Raw genomic sequence first — 19306 nt, 5'->3', positions numbered from 1 at the left:
AAATATAACTATTTCATTCTTTATCCTAAAATGAACCAACCAAACAAACAAAAATTCGGTTAACAATAACAGGTGGCATACATAGAATGGAGGAGAAAATTTAAATTAGAACTATTAATTCACTGCTTTTTAAAAAAAATGTGCCAAAAGGACTGATAATCTAATATCTTGCTCCCTAGAAATCTCTGGTTCAGTCTTGGTTGCAAGTTTACAGAAAGTCCTAACCCAATTCCGTCAACAGCAAAAAAATTTATTATCTCACAAAAGTAAATGTCTAGATCATGTCTTTATTGTCTTAGTCTTTGCTGAATGGGAATCACTCACATATAAACTGAGAAATGGTGCACTGGAATGAGAACCTGGAAAAACACACATTTCATAACACAGAGATTAGTAAGAAGACAAGTTATATGTTACCCTTACTAACTAAGGAAAAACTGGCCAAAAAAATTACAATCACAGCAAAGTAAAAACTCTAGAGAAAAATGCACCACTCCCTATTTACTGAGCCTGATTTCACTTATTACAGTACACAGTGACAGTGAACTTGACCTCTGAATGCATTTGTAATATGATTAAATATTTTGCTTTTTTATAAGGATTTCTCTGGATAGAGTTCAGGAAGTTTATAAATTCCCTGAAATTATACGGCATATCTTGTTGTGTGTGCATATGTACATTTGTCCATAGAGAGGGTCTATAACCTCCATCAATTTCACAAAGAGGTATATGATCCAAAAAAAAAAAAAGAATTAAGAGTGATTATTAGTCTACACTGAGAACAAAACACCGAAGTCAAACTGGCTTTCATGTGTGTCATTAACACATTTCCAGGTCTGAATGTGATGGATAAACAAAGGACAAACCTAAGTGAGGAGAGAATTGCTTTTTATTTTTTACTTACAAGGACGAGGACTTAGAAGACCTTAGTATCCATGGAAGTGAGAATTAGAAAATGTTCACATAGAACACTAGACCATTTTATGAAAATTTTTTAAAGAGTGATAATTAAGTATAATTAGAACTTGGATTTCCACATATATTTTAAGTGAGAATTTTTGTGATTAAGTGTGAAATCCTCTTTACACTTCAGAAACGCTAGTTTTTATAAGCCTAAATCTAACAATATTATACTGGGAAACATGACTAGTAACTCTACCTTTAAGTGCCCTATCAAGAGACAGTGGGATCTATCAACCTCCCTAAATGTCATGTCCTTTTTTACAACATTTAGATTTTATTCTAAGCCCAAACTATTGTAGACAAACCAACACTATGGACTCCAGTGTGTTTTAGTCCATTTGAGATGCTGTAATAGAATACTGTAGGTTGAGTCGCTTCTAAACCACACAAATTTATTTCTCATAGGTCTTGAGGCTGGGAAGTCCAAGATCAAGGCTCTGGCAGATTCAGTATCAGACCAGAGGCAGGCTCCTGGTTCACAGCAACCTTAAATGGGAGGGTGTGTTTGGGGGGGGGGGGTAGTAGGGAACTCTTCAGGGTTGCTTTTATAAAGGCACTCATCTCATTTATGATGGTCTTACCTTCATAACCTAATCACCTCGCAACGGCCCACCTTCAAACACCATCACACCAGAAATTAGATTTCAGCATATACGTTTTGGAAGGACACAAACATTCAGCCTGTAGCACTCTGGTTTCTCCCATGTCTTTTCTCTTTCATCTTCAAAGCAGGAAGGTAATTTGCCACATCCACATATCAACAGGAATTAAAAGCTGCCTCATACAGAGTGTGCATTTGAACCGTTAGAGCAAGTAAGCACCATGTGCCTAAGTTGTATATGTACTTCATATACACATACACATTTGTTCTATAGACTCTCCTTCAAACAAAGAATTTGCATAACTTTCTATAATACCAGTTCTAAGTATTACTTATTATTGACTGGCCTACCTATACCTTTAAAGCTCAGGCTGACTGGAATTGACAAAGGCAGGTAGAAACACACCTTTAAAGAATAAGCGTAGTCAGGGGGGCACCTTGGTGCCTCAGTCAGTTAAGCTTCTGACTCTTGATTTCAGCTCAGGTCATGACCTCAGTGTCATGAGATTGAGCCCCATGTCCAGCTCTGCGCTGAGCATGGAGCCTGCTTAAGATTCCCTCTCTTCCTCTCCCTCTGCCCCTCCCCCAAACTCTCTTTCCAAAAGGAAAAAAAAAAAAAAAAGAATAAGAATAGTCAGGAGTGTGGAAAGGTGTCTATACCAGCATGAAAAACACTGGGAATCACACAAGAAATAAGCTCTTCTTTTGTCTGCTTACTAACTGGCTTTCATTAATTCATTTATTCAGAGACCTAATTGGTAGTCAGAGTACTCCCACTTTTGACCCCTAAAATCTATTCTCAATATATCACTCTTCTGCTCAGTATCCTCCTACCTTGTCCAAAGTAAAAACGCTAATGCTTTACAATGGTCTATGAGGCTCTCCATTATCTGGCCTTCAAGACCCTTCTCCCATTCCAGCTCCCAACCTCCCTGATCTTGTCTCCATCACGGGTGTCCTTATTTACTCCACTCTAGCCACACTGGCTTCATATATTGCCATTTAGGCCAACCTACCTGCGTCTCAGGGTCTTAGCATTTGTTGCTCTTTCAGCCTGGCTGAAATCTGCTCCAGCTATCTGAGTTACCTGCCCCCTCACCTCTTTCAGGATTCTTCAGCAGACGTACCAGAGACCTTCCCTGTCCACCCTGTGCAAATAGCAACACGCCTTCCCCGCCGCTGTCGGCACTTTCTCCCTTCCCATCGCCCTTCTCTCTAATTAACATGTTGCATGTTTTCAGTGTCACTGTCTCTTTCCCCCACTAGACTGTAAAATCCATGAGAACTGGGACTTTGAGCATTTTCTTCGTTCTTACATGCTCAGCATCTAAAGCAGGATCTGGCACAATTGCTGAACGAGTTGAGTTGAATTACTCTCCTAACACTTACAGAATGACGGCTATATGCCTGCCATTGTGCTAGACAGGGGTTATATCGGTGAAAATAAGACTTGTGCATAAATATAATACATCGTCCACTGTAGGAGAGGTGTAGTTATGGTGCAAGGGGAGTTAAGAAGCTTTTAATAATAATCTTCTTTAAATCCAAAGGAGTGGTATAGCAGCCTACCAGTCACTTTGTGGGTCTGTGCCTAGACCAGCTGGGTTCTTCATCCTGTTTCAGTTTCCCCAGCACACCATAGCAGGTGTGTGGCCAGGTCTGCACCTGGGAGCCTGGTATCCATGACCTTGGCATTCCAGCAATGTGGCACTTGAGCCAAATTAATATTGGTGTTTTCTTATGCTCTTCCAAATGAACTTAGTCTTTGACTTGAGATGACTGCATATACTGAATCTGTTTTCAATTATATCGCCATAAGTAGTTGCAGTATGTATTGCATATTGGTAGATGGGAGATTCAGTAATTCATTGAAATTATGAGATCTGAAATTTATGAACAGATCATGAGGTGACATTCTTCTAAATTTAATTTCAGCTCCAGGCAGTGAATCATTTTAATTGCTGTTCCTTTGTTATTCACTTTCAAGGAAACATCTCAAGTTCAAAAATTCTATCACAGTGTGAGTGGGGGAGGGGGAGGATAAAGTCAAACACAGCACCACATAGAGAAATGATACAGAAAAGCCATGTGGATTTGCTTTTGCCTGTGGTTCCTTCTCATCCTGCACCCAAAACCTTCCCCATTTGCTTTCAGACCATACACTGGAAACAGAAATATATATACTATGTTATATATATTGTTATATGCTATGATATATAATCCATTCAAGTATAGTTACACTCTTTCTCTGAGTATTGACAACACCTGTAGTAGGCATTTTGACACCTGAGTCTTTCTCAGTTGCTCATTGGCAGAGAAGTCCTTAACTTTTGCTGTTGGCTGGGGAATACATCTCCCGTTATTTGCTCCTATTTGAACAACCCTGGTGCTAGGGATTAATTCTTTACTCTCCTGGAAAAATTATGTCTCTCAGCTATTTTCTATCCTTCCCTTATCATCACATTTCAATTATTTATTCAACTGTCTGTCTCCCCAATTAAACTGGAAGTTTGGGCAAAGACCACATTTGTCCTGTTTCTCACTGCCCTTTCCAGGGCATTACGTAATACCTGGTACATTGTATAGTCACCCTGTGTATAATTGTTCCATGTGTGAATTTATTTTGGCATTTTATTGAGTTCCTACTCTGCACTATGTTCTATGTCATGCACATTTGCCTTTCTAGAACCCAAGACACAGCACTTGCCTTCACAATAGTGGGTCAGGTATGTGTAAGAAGCGATGAAACAGTTTTAAAAAAATCTGTACCTCTGTCCAACGAATCTAGAGAAAGGAAAAAGTAAGGAAGACTGAATAAAGAGAATATTAAGGAAGGTTTCAGAAAGGCCTGCCTTTGAACTGAGTCTTTGAAACCTGAAAAGAAGTTTGCCTAGGACCTGAGCCAATGAAAGGGGATTGTAAATAAAGGAAGGGAGGCTGCATCTGCTCAGGGGTATGTACACTTGAAATGAAGACTGTGCGCTTACTTATCACAGCAGTATACAGAAGTTACATTCATGTCAGGGATGTACTTCTGATGACCTCACATATATCAAATTCACACCTTTCCTGACCAAAATTGGCCAGCATGTCTGTTGATTGGCTAATGTGGTACTGCCTGTGGCCATGGGGAGAACCCAGTTTATAAGTCACTTAGCCAGGTGATTTTGAAATTTTGCCATTCTTTTTTTTTAAATATTTTATTTATTTATTTGACAGAGAGAGATGCAGTGAGAGAGGGAACACAAGCAGGGGGAGTGGGAGAGGGAGAAGCAGGCTTCCCGCCGAGCAGGAAGCCCAATGAGGGGCCCTATCTGGGATCGTGACCTGAGCCGAAGGCAGACGCCTAATGACTGAGCCACCCAGGCGCCCGAAATTTTGCCATTCTTGACAAGTGTTTCATTTGTTGGGATTCACATGATTTCAAATTTTATTCGTAACATGAGTTTGTTAATATCTCCATATTGCTGGATTTTAGATTTCAGTAATTCAAACTCACATGAAATGTAGCCACGTTGCATACTGATAGGAACAATCATTAAACAAGGATTTTCCTTTAGTGAATATGCGCTGGAAATATTCATTTTTGTATAGAAAATTTCAGATCCATAAATAACTACTGGATGAATTAATAAATCAGTAAATTTTGCCTATGACAGCTGAGATACAATCCAGAAATGTAATATAAATGAAGAAACTCGGTGCTTTACATTGGTTTGTACTGACTACTTCTCTCAGCAGCTGCCCAACACTGGAAGCCCTTTGAAGAAAGGGGCTGTTTTGCTCATTTTTAAATGGCCTCCCCACTCAAACAAAAATTATACAATTAGGAGCTGATAAACGCTTACTGACTTAATAAACACTCCCTCCTCTCACTGACTAGTTTTCAAAAGAGAAACTTTGTCCCCCACCAAGACACCACTTAGATCTCATTTTGAGCAATCTGGCAAAGCAACTGAGCAGATTCTTTACTCATTAGAAAACATTTGAGCTGCCGCTGCTGACAACAACACACCGAGTGAGGGTAGATGCTGAAGTCTGATTTAACAAGTGCTCTGACTAATTACTGTTGTCTTCTAGAGTTGTGAAATCATATCCTGCACATCCACATATTGAAAAACATCAAGAGTAGACTCGGCCTAAGGGGAAGTCCGGGCTCAGCACCAGTAAATAAAGCATGGTTTATGTATCTAAAAGAGAAGGAAGACAGCAGAATTGGCACCCCAACTGGCAGATCGGCAGTATTCTCCAGAAGAGATGGAAGTGCAAACTTCCAGAAACCAGAATTTTCATCCAGAGCAGTGCAGAGTCATGGATGATAATATCTGAGTGGGGGGGGGGGACATGGCAACTTTAGGAAGCTCACCTGCCCCCCACCTCTACCTCAACCCCAGCCTTATACATACAAGGCTGTAGCGGTTCTTCACATAAGCTATTTTAAATATGTTCCAAGGTCCATCTCCCCTGAGCCACATGTATCTCATTAATCACAGTTACACAGCCATACGAGGTGACTACCGGACAAATAGAGTTCCCTATACTCAGATGTGAGCAGAGTTTCCATCTATGAACCCCAAGTTCCCTAGAGTGTACACTCCTGAACTTAAAGTTATAGAAGTTCTTGTTTTGGCTATTGTGCACATGACAGGAGGCTGAGCTGGAGAACCCACTTTCATTGCAGGATCTGGGCACTGGGACAGACCAGACACATGCACTCCAGGAGGCAGATGCTAGGGAAGCTGCCTGTGCCACTGGGCACTATCCAAGCCACATGGGCAGCAATACCCACAGACTGGGGGTGCCCCCTGCAACACGGAGGTGACACACAGGCCTCCTGTACTGCAAGAGCCTGGCGTGAGATATGCCCTAACTACTGCAGGAGTCTGCCTAGCAAGCACCCTGGAACCAGGAAGGAGAAAAAAAAAAATCTCCTCTTCCTGCAATGTCTTTTCAGCGCCCTCTACTGACAAAATTTAACATAGTGCCTGTTGGCAAAGAAAAAGTCTATAAATAGGGCCCAATAATAATTTGCTCTGTGCAGGCGATAAAGGGTGAATTGGACCTACACTGACTTCATGTAGAAACTGACACAGTGATTATGAATTTGATATGAAAGTGCAAAGGACCTGCAATAGCCAAAACAATTTTGAAAAAGAACAAAGTTGGTGGATTAATACTACTTGATTTCAGTGTGATCCAGGGATTCTACTCCTGTATCATTTACCAAGAGAAATGAGAGCCTATGTCCATACGAAGACTTGTAGAAAAATATTCATCACAGCTTTACTTGTAATACCCAAAAATTGGAAAGAATCCAGATGTCAACCAACGAGTGGATCAAAAAGAAAAAAGACTGTGTTATAACCATAAGCTATGCAGCAATAAAGCCATGAACTATTGATGCACACACTACACGGGTGAATCTCAAAATAATTACAGAGTGGAAGAAGCCAGATCAAAAAAGAATCACATACTTTATGATTCTGTTTACATGAAATTCTAGAATGTGCAAATTAATATGTAGTGTCAGAAAGCATATTAGCAATTGCTTAGGGATAGGGAGTGGAAGGATGGAGAAGAGCAGGAAAGAGGGGTCACAGAAATGCAGGAGGCAGCTTTTAGGGATGCTGGATACATTCAGTAACTTGATTGCATGATGGCTTCACAGGTGTATAAGATATCAAAAATTATGGAATTTTACACTATAAATGAGTGCCATTTTTTGTATGTCATTTATGCCCCAATAAAGCCCTTTTTGAAAAAGAATTATTCTTCCTTCCAAATTATCATCTTATTGTGCTAACTTATATGACTGATTTTTTACAATTTCAGCCAAATAGACATGGGATAAAGATATAGCTTAAATGGAAGCAAGAAGTTTACCTCTCGAGTACAGAAAAGAACATGCTCAGGGCACCAATCATGTTACTGAGAACTAAAATAAGTCCCAACAATGAGTTGCGTGATGACATTGTGCAATTGATTTAATATCTTAAAATATGCTGCCAAAGATTCAGAAATTGAAGAGACAGAACCATCAGAACAGATGATTCTATCTGTGAGGTGAACATATAGACTGATCTACAGAAAGAAAAAAGCTGCATTTTTCTTCTGACAGTTCAAAAACACATTCAGCAAATGACCACTCTTTTGGATACGTGGTAACACAAACCTTGCATTCTCGGGTCTTAGAACTGATTTAGTAGTTGACAGTGGAATTGTAAGAGCTTACCTTTGGTCTCTCCTGCTGTGTAATATTGTTACATAAATCATTTCTTTTTCACAACTGTTTTGATTCACAGCATATTGACCTGGGTTTCCTCTCTTCCTTCCTCTCCTGTGTTCTGATATGCCAGGTGTATCGTGAAGATTACTGGAGAAATGGTTCTGTCCTTTCCTGCTGGTATCACCAGACACTTTGCCAACAACCCATCACCAGCTGCTCTGACTTTTCGGGTGATAAATTTCAGCAGGTTAGAACACGTCCTGCCAAATCCCCAACTTCTCTGCTGGTAAATATATTTTGCACAATTTCTTTCTTTTCTTTTTTTTAAGATTTTATTTATTGACAGAGAGAGACACAGCGAGAGAGGGAACACAAGCAGGGGGAGTGGGAGAGGGAGAAGCAGGCTTCCTGCGGAGCAGGGAGCCCGATGTGGGGCTCGATCCCAGGACCCTGGGACCATGACCCGAGCTAAAGGCAGACGCTTAACAACTGAGCCACCCAGGGCCCCCCGCACAATTTCTTTAGAGATGTGCATAGCTTAGCACTGGATACTTACATGAGGGATATACTTTAACAAGAATGTAGCCCGGTAGAGAAATTACCGCTACTCCTACTCCGATATGTTTGTAGATTCAGCCCAGAGCTTTTGCCACCTGTCTAAGTCTTCAGTGGGTGCTCCTGTGCAGATGCTTATATGTATTCTAACGGCCAACTATCTCAAGTGGCTAAAGAGACATTTAGGGTAATAAAATCTGTATTAGTGACAGTTTATTCATGGTCTGTTTTACTGACCATCAGTAAACAGTGGATAAGGATGGTGGGAAATCAGCCCAATAAAAGGAATAAAATCCATTTGTCGTAGTAGCATCTTTTAAAATCAAATGATATGTGAACGCTGAGCTATCCTTCACATGAGCTTGAAAATCTTTCTTGTGAAATATATAATTTCATGGTCATGGTAATTGTTTCAATGGAACTTTACATGTATTCAAAGAAGCTTATGTGAGTTTGTATAAATATACTTTTTCACATTTTCTAACTATTACATCTGAACATGTCTTTATCATACCTACATACGTGCAGATTCACCCAAACATACACATGTATGAAGCTATTAAAAATGATCAGCTATACAAGTTAATTACTGGCAATGAATGAGACAGAAGATGTCATTCTTGACAGCTTCCTCTCCATCATCAAGTCCTGATATTGTACTTAAAAATCTCTCTCTAAAGTGGCCATGTTTTTCTCTTTACTGTGACCTCCCCTGTCCAAGTGACCACTGTCATTTTCCCGGACCACTGAAAGGGTTTTCCTCCTTCCCTTCCTGTGCCCAGTCTTGCCCCATGCCTACATATTTTACACAGCAGCTGGAATGACTTTTCCTGAGGTGAATCAGGTGATCGCCATGCATAATCCTCAGGTGGCTTCACATTGCGTCTATACCAGAAAGGGAACTTACTACAATTGTCTTTGAAGCCCTGAGTCATCTACCCTCATCTGCTTCTCTGATAGCAGCTCCCACCGTCCTGCCTCAGAATCCTTGCGGCTCCAGCCAGACCTGACAGTCTTAAGAACAGGCGGAGTCCTTTTCCACGTCAGAAATTTGTGTGCTTGCTTCCTCTGCCTCCGATACTATTCCTACCCCTCTGCACCTTGACCTTGACTCACCCTTCGGATCTCAGCTCTGCTTGGCCTCCCCTGACGATTCCACTCCCCTCTCCACCTCCATCCCCCATCCCCAAACCAAATAGTCCTCTTGTTGTTGTCTCTCGAGGTACCCTATTCTTCCCCTTTGTCCCTTGCTAGAATTAATAATTATATATTTATTTCTGTTTCTTCATTCATCCATCTCCCCCACTAGACTGTAAAATCCATGAGGGAATGGAACACATCTCTTAGTTCACCATCACATCCTCGATATCTTCCACTGCGCCTGGCATCTAGTAAAGACTTAACTAACATTTGTTGAATGAATGAACAACTCAACTATGATTTAAAGAATTTTGTCAAGCTGGATATTTATGTAGAAATAACTAAAGGTTGGGGCGCCTGGGTGGCTCAGTTGGTTAAGCCACTGACTCTTGATTTTGAGTCAGGTCATGATCTCAGGGTTGTGAGAAAGCAGGCTCCCTGTGTGGAGCCTGCTTAAGATTCTCTCTCTCCCTCTGCCTCTCCTCTCCCGGTGCCCCCCCACATTCACGCGTGCACACATGTATGCATGCGCTCTCTCTCTAAAAAAAAAAAGAAAGAAAAGAAAAAAGAAATGACTAAAGTTTGTTGGTATTTCGAATTGAAGGACCATTGTAGTCACTTTCTTCACTGAGTGAGACTTTTTCATTCCAGTGGTGACAAAACAGTCACGGGTCTTTCAGGTGATTACGAAGATCACCTTCCCTTCTTTGGTCGTTGCCATGTTTTAACTAGAAAACTTGATTCCAGGTTTAAAAGTATAATTGGGTGTTATACACAAACAAGGAATCATGGAACACTACATCAAAAACTAATGACGTAATGTATGGTGATTAACATAACATAATAATAAAAAGTATTATTATAATAAATAATAAAAAAGGAAATGGTCACCTATTGAATGAAAAATAAACATAAAAAAATCAAGATTAGAAATCAGCAACTTCTTATTTCAAGTTTCCCTTCCTGCTTTTGATGTGCACATTGAGCCAGTTAATTCTTTTCAAGTTTTTATTTCAATTCCAGTTAGTTAACATGGAGTGTAATATTAACCTCAGGTGTGGAATTTAGTGATTCACCACTTAATGTACAACACCCAGTTGAACGAGTTAATTTTATTTTTCAAGATTCCTCCAACTGAAATTAGGGATTATGTGCCACCATCTCACTGGTTTGTTTGTTAATAAGACTACTGTCACGGTTTTTGTTGCATCTTTAGGTAGTTATGTGGCCAAGATTTTAGGCATATTTGCAAGAGTTTTATATTTATAGTGATATAGCAGTCCTATGAATCGAATTAAATCACACTCTGCGTATGTTTTTTGTCTGACAAAACATTATATAGACCCTTACATTATTATTTGCTAAGACCAAAAAAAAAAAAAAAAAACCAACCAAACAAACAAACACTCCTCATTCATTTGGACCTTATAAACTCTAAATATTTGATTATTGTGTCAGGACGGTGACCAGTAACCACAGTCATGGAACCTATGAGGGTTTGTTATGCAGGATGGTTCCACCATCACTGCTACTATCCCTAGTTTTTAAAAGGCAACACAATCAAGTCCTCTCAGTTGCACTACAAGCCTTAGACCCAGCCAATTCTCTCATTTATGTGTTCTGAAAGACTCCATTTAGGTTAACAGCTTGGCACCTGAAGACATTTAGGTTTGCAATCCCTCGGGAGGGACCAAATTGAAGTTTACGTCTACTTTTCCCTAACAAAAGAGGTGTGCTTGTAAAGAATTCAGGAACAATTGTTAAACCAGTCATGAGACTAAAGAATTTTCAAGACTTCTTGAGCATTCAAGAATTGCATCTCTGTCTAATTGACATCTCTATTGATACTGGCAAAGCTTTCTTGAATATTTATTAAAGCAAGTTCTCTGAAGAATTATTGTAGATATAGGACGAAGCTTAATTTGTTATTAAGCTTAGAATATACATTTCCTTAAAAAATAGTGTCATTGAAATTTTCCCAGCTATTCAGATCTACTTAGTACAAATTAATGACATGTTGCTGGATGTTAATTCTGTAACTCTTTTTGGTACAGTGGGAAAGTATGACCTGTGGTCCACTGACCTGGGCTGGAATCCTGACTCTGTTACTTATTTGCTGTTAACCTTAAGCAAATTACTTAATTTCACTGACTTTCTATTACTCTTATCTCCTGCCTCTGGGTAAGTTGGATGCTTTTAGGTAATAAAAGTTTAGACAGCCCTCATCAGCATCCTTAGCCCAGCTTGACCAGGACCAAAGTTTCAGGAGGCAGGAGTCTTTTCCAGCAGAGTTACAGAGTTAGAGAGCTTTGTTTTGTTCTCAACAACCCATACCAGGGCACAGCAGAACCACATGGGTCATACTCAGACTTGAGCCACAAAACCAGTCCCTCCTAACAGATCGGTAGCAGTTTTGAAGAAAGCCCTGATTTTTTTTTTTATGACTCACTCTCTTAATTTGTTTGACTTTTGGAGGTGGAACCATAGCAACTTACTTTTCACCTGCCTTCATCACTATTTATTTGGGGGCGGGCGAGCAGAGGGAGAGGGATAGAGAGAATCTTTAAAAATAAAAATAGATTTATTTATTTATATTAAAGAGAGAGACTGTGAGCAGGCGAGGGGCAGGGGGAGAGGGAGAGAATCTCAAGCAGACTCCCCACTGAGCGCGAGCAGACACAAGGCTGGATCTCGTGACCCTGGGATCATGACTTGAGCCAAAATCAAGAGAGGGAGGCTTAACCGACTGAGCCACCCACACGCCCTGAGAGAGAGAATCTTAAGCAGGCTCCACATTCAGCACGGAGCCCAGCGTGGGACTCAGTCTCACAACCCTGAGATCATGACCTGAACCGAAAGCAAGAGTTGGTAGCTTTACTGACTGAACCACTCAGGCGCCCCTGCCATCATCACTTCATTACTATCACCCTTCTGTCTTCTTAACCTCTGGTTGTCATTCAGTAAGTGAATCGTATGTCAGGTTACTGAATTCATTGGGCCCTAAGTTTCCTCATTATGTGGGAAGTGAGCAGAGGCTTTTCACACTCTTGCCTGATTCCTTTTGTCATTGAGACAAGCATTTTCAAGATACATTGGGTGAAGGACGTGTGGACAGACATCTGAGCAAAACAAATCTCTAGGAATACCAAACTCCTGAATTCATCAAGACTGCACTTCTCTATAGTAACTACCATGATTATTATCATTCACATTCCAGGATCATCTTGTAAGTGCAGTGACTGTTTTATGATTTAGCTGTTCTTCGATGAAATACCATAGTAGTTTTAGTATCGCCCTGTTCCCCTCAGTTGGAGATAAAGACTGTGTTTACATTTGGCCAAATATTTAACTCAGTAATTTCTGAGAAACTACTGTTCAAGTCAAGTAAAAAAAAAAAAAAAAAAAAATCAATGTACTCAGCTCTTTGATTGCATTAACTGACTAATTCAGAGGAAAACTAGTGATGTAGAAAGGGCTATTAAGTTTGGGTTAATATATAATTCACTCTTTAAAGCAACCAGTTATCATCAGGATTGGTTGATATTACTGGGTACTCACTGAGATTCATAGCAATACAATCATGCCTCCCTATGGGCATTAATCTATTAATATAATGCCATTCAGAACTGCAATTGTACTAAAACTATACTACTGCTAATAATATGATCTCTATAGACTGTCAAAGATGGAGATGGAAACAGGTGATAATTTGCTAAGATGCTTCTTTGGGTAGGTATTTGTCACAAGATGCTACTCAATAATTTTTTCTTCCCAACTAAATAGCGATAATACCCAAAATGATGCCAATACCAAGGAATTCTGGGTAAACATGCCAAATTTGATGACTCACCTAAAGAAAGTGTCGGAACAAAAACCCCAGGCTACATATTATAATGTGGACATGCTCAAATATCAGGTAAGCCTATTCATATGGTCAGAGTGTCTCTTTCACATTATAAATGTATATTCTAACATGTCTAACATTAAAGAAAAGTAAATAAAATAGCATTTCTTTTAATATAACTTAAAAGCTATAATTTTTAAGAAAATAAACTTAAAAGGCTACTTGGAGACTACAAAAATGAAGTTGCAGAAACTTCCAATAATTGAGATTATAAATATTGGTAAACTAGTTCACTGTGGTGGTAATATATCCTCCAGGTTGGAAAACACTTATTTATATTGCTGTAAGGAAGCCACTAAAAGTAAAGTATCTACATGACAGAACATTTTACAAAAATGCAAATGAATGTTTGTCCTGTAAGAATAATATCCTCTAAGCTTTGGACATTAGCAATAATACTGAACAAACATGATACCACAGAAATTCATCACCTGTATAATTAAAATATAATTAAAAATGCATTTTTATTTAACGTTTTTCCCCAAAACATTTAAACACATTTAGTGACTGCTTTAAGCTTCTGAGAGAAATGAAAAAGAGCAAAAAAAGCAAACTCCAATAAAAAGTTTCCCTGAATGAGAAATTAAATTTTGAGGCACATGCATGGTTCTTTATGCCCAGAGGGGTAAAAATAAACCTGTACTTGTTTTCTTTCACAAACATTCATTACAAACACCACGTCTACATTGTCACTTCTGATTAAAAACATTTTTTTTACTCTTAAATGCGGTGGGATTTTTTTTTTTTGTCTCCATATTTGTCATTAAGTGAATCTAGGAAGTAGACCAAATTCACCTATTGCAACCTGAGGTTGGTGTAAAGTATTAAATGGAAGGCAAGAAGCTGCATTCTGGAATTAAGTCAGCTTCCTACAGGCCACTGACTTTAGGCACTTAATCTCCCTGAACCTCTGTTTCCTCATCTGCAAATAAGGACAATAACAATTCCTGCCTAGATATTTTGTAGGTTGTTGTGAGGAGCTAATAGCGTAATATATTTCAAAGTATTTGTAAAATATAAGTAGCCCTAGGCCTGCCATTTTGTTTTATTTATTTATTATTTATTTATTTTAAAAAATACTGTATTTATTTGACAGAGAGACATAGTGAGAGAGGGAACACAAGCAGGGGGAGTGGGAGAGGGAGAAGCAGTCTTCCTGCGGAGCAGGAAGCCCGATGCGGGGCTCTATCCCAGGACCCTGGGATCATGACCCTAGCTGAAGACAGACGCTTAACGACTGAGCCACCCAGGCGCCCCACCATTTTGTTTTAAAGTGAGCTCTGAGGAATCCTTTTTGCTGTTGTTTACTTGTGGTGGTGGTGTTTTCCAGGGATGGAAGGAATTGGGTGGGAGGTGCAAGGAGCGTTTTGTGGGATTGCCCTCAAATCTCAGCATGTTTAGTTTCTGGCCACCAGGAGCATCCCCCAGGGCCTGGGACAATCAAAAACACACCCTCACAAACCCAAAAAGCGCCATCACTGGGGAGAGGAGCCACTGTGAAGTCAAGAACCACCACTGAGACAGAGCGCAGAAACGGGCAGGGAGGGGTCTGTCTGCTCTGCTTTTGATTTACCTTAAATAACATATTTCCAAAGCAAAGTTCATTTGCAGAGGATTATGCTGCAAAAAACATTTAAAGTTTAAAAACGTATAATGGTTGTCTAACTAAAATTGTCATCAAAAGCCATGTCTATCACTTTATACAATAACCCATATCTGGGCTTATTTCTGCCGCAACCACTGCTGCCTTATGAGCTCAGCCTGCCCTCAGGCTCCTTCCCCATGGTGTCCATATGTGCAGGCATTGCTAGGCCTAAAGGGAGCTGTTTACTTTAAAATCAGCAAAACCCATCCTCTGTGCATAAAACCACAAGGGTGTAGACATCACCCACACAACCCCCACGGTGTGAGTGTGCTGGTAAAAGAAGAATCTCCTAAAGCTATTCATCATCACAGTGAATAGTTGAGAAATAATAACATTATGAATTTTTCACTGTGGATCCAGAAATCAAGTTGGTATTATTGTCTTTGGGTAAGACAATATTGTTGATTCTGCAAACTTGGTCAAACTCACAGTGGACTCTAACTAGAATTGACGGGAGACAGTAGAATGTACCCCTTCCAGTTAGAGGATATGGGTTCAAGTGCTCACTTTGGCAAATCCCAAAGGAGTGATAGTAACCTGCTTCGTCTAACTCACTGTTGTGTTATGAAGCGAAAGTATGATAAGAGTATTAATAGGTAATATGTATGAAAATGTTAATGCTTTACTAAGTGCTAGGCACTATGCTGTTTCACATAAAATATCTTCGATCTTCCCTGACAAGCTTATGGGTAGATATTATTGTTATAATTCCCATTTGGCAGCTGAAGAAATTACTGAGACTCAGAGAGGTTTAGTGACTGGCCCAAGATCACTCAGCTTGTAAGTGGCAGTCAGAACTCACATCCAAGACTGTCTAACTCCTTGGCCTCAGCTCCTAACCAGTGTGCTACCACCTCCCTACCTGACCCAAGTGCATTGTAAACTCTAAAGTGATATAGAGTGTTCAGCGACTGATTTTGTTTTTAATCTGTAACAATTTCCCTGTAGCACCCAGCTCTCTTTCACAGGGCACCCTTCACGGTGCTATTTACTGAGAGCTCATCTGTGAGCAGCACCATCTACACGATGACATTTGACAGCTCAGAACCTTCCCATGGGAGATAATCATAACTTCTGGCTTTGTTTCAGATTAACAGTCGAGTCTTAAATATTCTCTTTCCTGTCATTTGGCAAGGTGTCTGCCCAGGGCATTCAGTCCACACCTCTGAACCTGGCCGTGAACTGGCGGTGCGAGCCGGCCAGCACTGACCTGCGCATAGATTACAAATACAATACGGATGCAATGACAACGGCCGTAGCCCTCAACAATGTGCAGTTCCTGGTCCCCATAGATGGAGGGGTAACCAAGCTCCAGGCCGTGCTCCCACCCGCAGTCTGGTAAGGAGCCACCAGTCCCCTTTCTCTTTCCCAAACGGCTCTTTCTGGGCAAAGGCCTCACAGCCTTCTTAGCATTTTTATTTCCTACAGGAGGACATCACAGCAGGCCTGTGTGTCAGGGTTCAGGGCAGGAAACAGAAACCGTTCTGTTATTTTAAGCAGAGAAGGATTTAACACAGGGATTAAATGCTCACACAACAGTGGAAGTGCGAGAGGAATAAGCCTTCGACTGGATCTCCAAGAACGTGTCCCAGAACGCTGCAGTACTGACTCGCCAGGGAAGGTGCTCCCTCTGCCACAGCCAAGAAGCAGAGAAATCAGAAAGCTGCCCATGGAGCCATTGAATTCAAGAACTCACCACTGCCACGTTGATCCAAGGATAAGAAATTTCCTACCCACCTGCCTTAACTGCTTCTCAACGCTCACACAACTGGAGACTGGACTGCATGCAGCACTTTGTGAGAAGATCCCCACGTCTCAGTTAGGCTGCTGGCTAGCAGGAAAGAACCACAAATATGGCAAGAGAAGGGCCTCTGCCCCCCTTCCATCCTCCAAATCTCAAGCAGTGCCTGTAATTGGTGGACCCTAATCTGCATCTAGGACCCTAACTGCAGGGGCGTCTGAGAAATGCAGGGTTTTGTTTTGTAGCCTCTGGACTATTAAAAAGGCACCACTAGAGAAGGTACGGGAACAGCCACTGAAGAGACACTGAGTACTGATAGTAGCTGTTAAAAAGAATTTGTTCTCTTAGAAAAAGTTATTCTAGTTTTTCCATGTGATTGTCAGAAGCAAAAAAAACATTAAAAAAAAAGTCATCCATACAACAGCTAAAACTTAAGTTTCCTGAATTAATTAAGACTTACCGTCTATGATAAGTAGGTGTCAAAAAATTTAACTGCATTGTCCTCTATGTTTTCATATCTGACAGTGTTGTGGCTAGTTACAATAAGGAACAGAAAAAAGAGAATTTATGTGTGGATGGATAGATAGATAGATAGATAGATAGATAGATAATGCTTAAATTGTAGTTAACATTGTCAAGATCCATTTTTTAAATTAACACTATCTAGAAAAAATATGGTTTCCATTAAACAAAAACATTTGCATATACAAAAAAGCCTTTTACCTATTTTATTTTTAGGAATGCTGAACAACAAAGAATATTGTGGAAGATTCCTGATATTTCTCAGAAGTCAGAAAATGGAGGTAATGTAATCACAGGCTTACTTTATTTAATATATAAAGCTGAAATAACTTTCAGGTATTAGAAAACTATTAAAATATACAGCGTTAGAAGCAAGCAAAATATTTCACTTTGTTTTGGTATATACTCATTTCAACCAATAAAAAGCAAATAATTCCTCAGTGAATCCTCTACTTCCCCTTTTCTGCCCAACCCCACATCAAACAGACCATACTTCAAAAAGAGAAGAGCTTTTAATGAGACATGTTTTCATTTTGTGTCAGATCTCCACTCCCTGGTAGTTGAGGTATTTCTCACTTTCCTCTGACTAGGAAAATAATATTGCCTTCCAAGCAACATGCTTCCAAATTTTGAAGTACCATTTGGTTGAATTACACTTTCATCAGTGTGCAAAAAAAGGTCCTCATGATATTTCATGATAAATTTTATTCATCACCATTTTGTCACTGAAACATATACTGTTTTCTAGTAAGTTAGATTTTGTATGTTAACTTTTGAATACAATTTCCAAAACTATATCCAGCATGTTGTGTTGACTGTTATCTTGTAATGATACTCTTTTTATAGGGGTGGGTTCTTTATTGGCGAGATTTCAGTTGTCTGAAGGCCCAAGCAAACCCTCCCCATTGGTTGTGCAGTTCACAAGTGAAGGAAGCACTCTTTCTGGATGTGACATTGAACTTGTTGGAGCAGGGTATCGGTTCTCACTCATCAAGAAAAGGTTTGCTGCAGGTAAGTGGGCATCCTGTGAGTTTTCATTTGCAAAAATAGGTCACCTTAGCTACTCTCTCAAGAAGGAATAGTGTCTGATTTGCTCATCTTTCTTTTCCTCTTCTTCACTCCCAATCCCCATTTCTCATCCAAGTTAGAAAGCAAACCGATTGTAGAATGAAGCAAAAATGGGATAATAACCTGGAAGTCAGAATTAGGAAGGCCCTGGCTACTTATCTGGTTCTGTTTCTTCTGTAGGAATGACCAGTTATTCCCAGTATATACATTATATATACATATATATACTGAGGTTAATTTAATGGAGTAAATCCTACTGTTTTTATTTTGACAAACAAAATAAATGCTACGTGCCTCTGAATTTACCTCTTACCTGAAGACTTTTTTTCTCCAACAAGGCTTCATCGATTTTGTATTTGTCAGGCATAGCTGGAATCTAGAGGATCCATATTTCACTTTAAAATAAGCAACCTTAAAGAATCTAGGCCATGTACCAGAAATGGTTGCCCATGAGCTGAATATGGCCATGAGACAGGTTTTTGGCACAACATGATAGTTTGTTGGCGAAGGGGTCTCCAACACTAGGGTGATTATACTTATCAATGACTTGTCAGGATAACTCCTGGTTTTTATGCCTGCTGTACTCATGTAATTATTAGTTATAACCCTTCCACTCTCAAAAATGACCCAGGTTATATGGTTACTCTTCCCATAACAAGTTGGATTCCCACATCCAGAAACAAATCTCCCAACCTATCCTAAAACCCAAACCTCTGCAAAGTGTTCATATGTGGAAATGTGAAAAGGCAACTAGCTGGTCTGGGAAATTGAAAACTTAAGAAATTGTATATATTTTATACTAGTATTGCACCCCATAAGATGCAGTATTTGGGTTCTAGGCATAGGGCAGATAGAATAAAAATGTTGCCCATATCATAATCACCAGGTAACCTGCTGATATGTTGTTTTGTTTTGCAGGAAAATACTTGGCAGATAACTAA

The 19306-nt window shown here is 39.8% G+C and overlaps 1 protein-coding gene across 1 annotated transcript in view; it reads left to right on the top strand.

Moving 5' to 3' along the window:
- Positions 1 to 19306, top strand: part of SGIP1 (SH3GL interacting endocytic adaptor 1) — a 182574-nt gene extending 163268 nt beyond the window's left edge. The window contains exons 22-27 of the mRNA XM_088022846.1: positions 7921 to 8076; positions 13269 to 13401; positions 16170 to 16372; positions 17514 to 17578; positions 18144 to 18308; positions 19284 to 19306. Of these exons, the coding sequence (XP_087878972.1) occupies positions 7921 to 8076; positions 13269 to 13401; positions 16170 to 16372; positions 17514 to 17578; positions 18144 to 18308; positions 19284 to 19306 (745 nt within the window). The remainder of the gene's footprint in view (positions 1 to 7920; positions 8077 to 13268; positions 13402 to 16169; positions 16373 to 17513; positions 17579 to 18143; positions 18309 to 19283) is intronic.

The sequence above is a fragment of the Eumetopias jubatus genome, unplaced genomic scaffold (assembly GCF_037043125.1).
Source record: "Eumetopias jubatus isolate StellerSeaLion01/CBP00866 unplaced genomic scaffold, mEumJub1_p1.0 scaffold_4, whole genome shotgun sequence".
Taxonomy (NCBI): Eukaryota; Metazoa; Chordata; class Mammalia; order Carnivora; family Otariidae; genus Eumetopias; species Eumetopias jubatus.
This window is presented reverse-complemented; position numbering and strand designations above follow the sequence as displayed.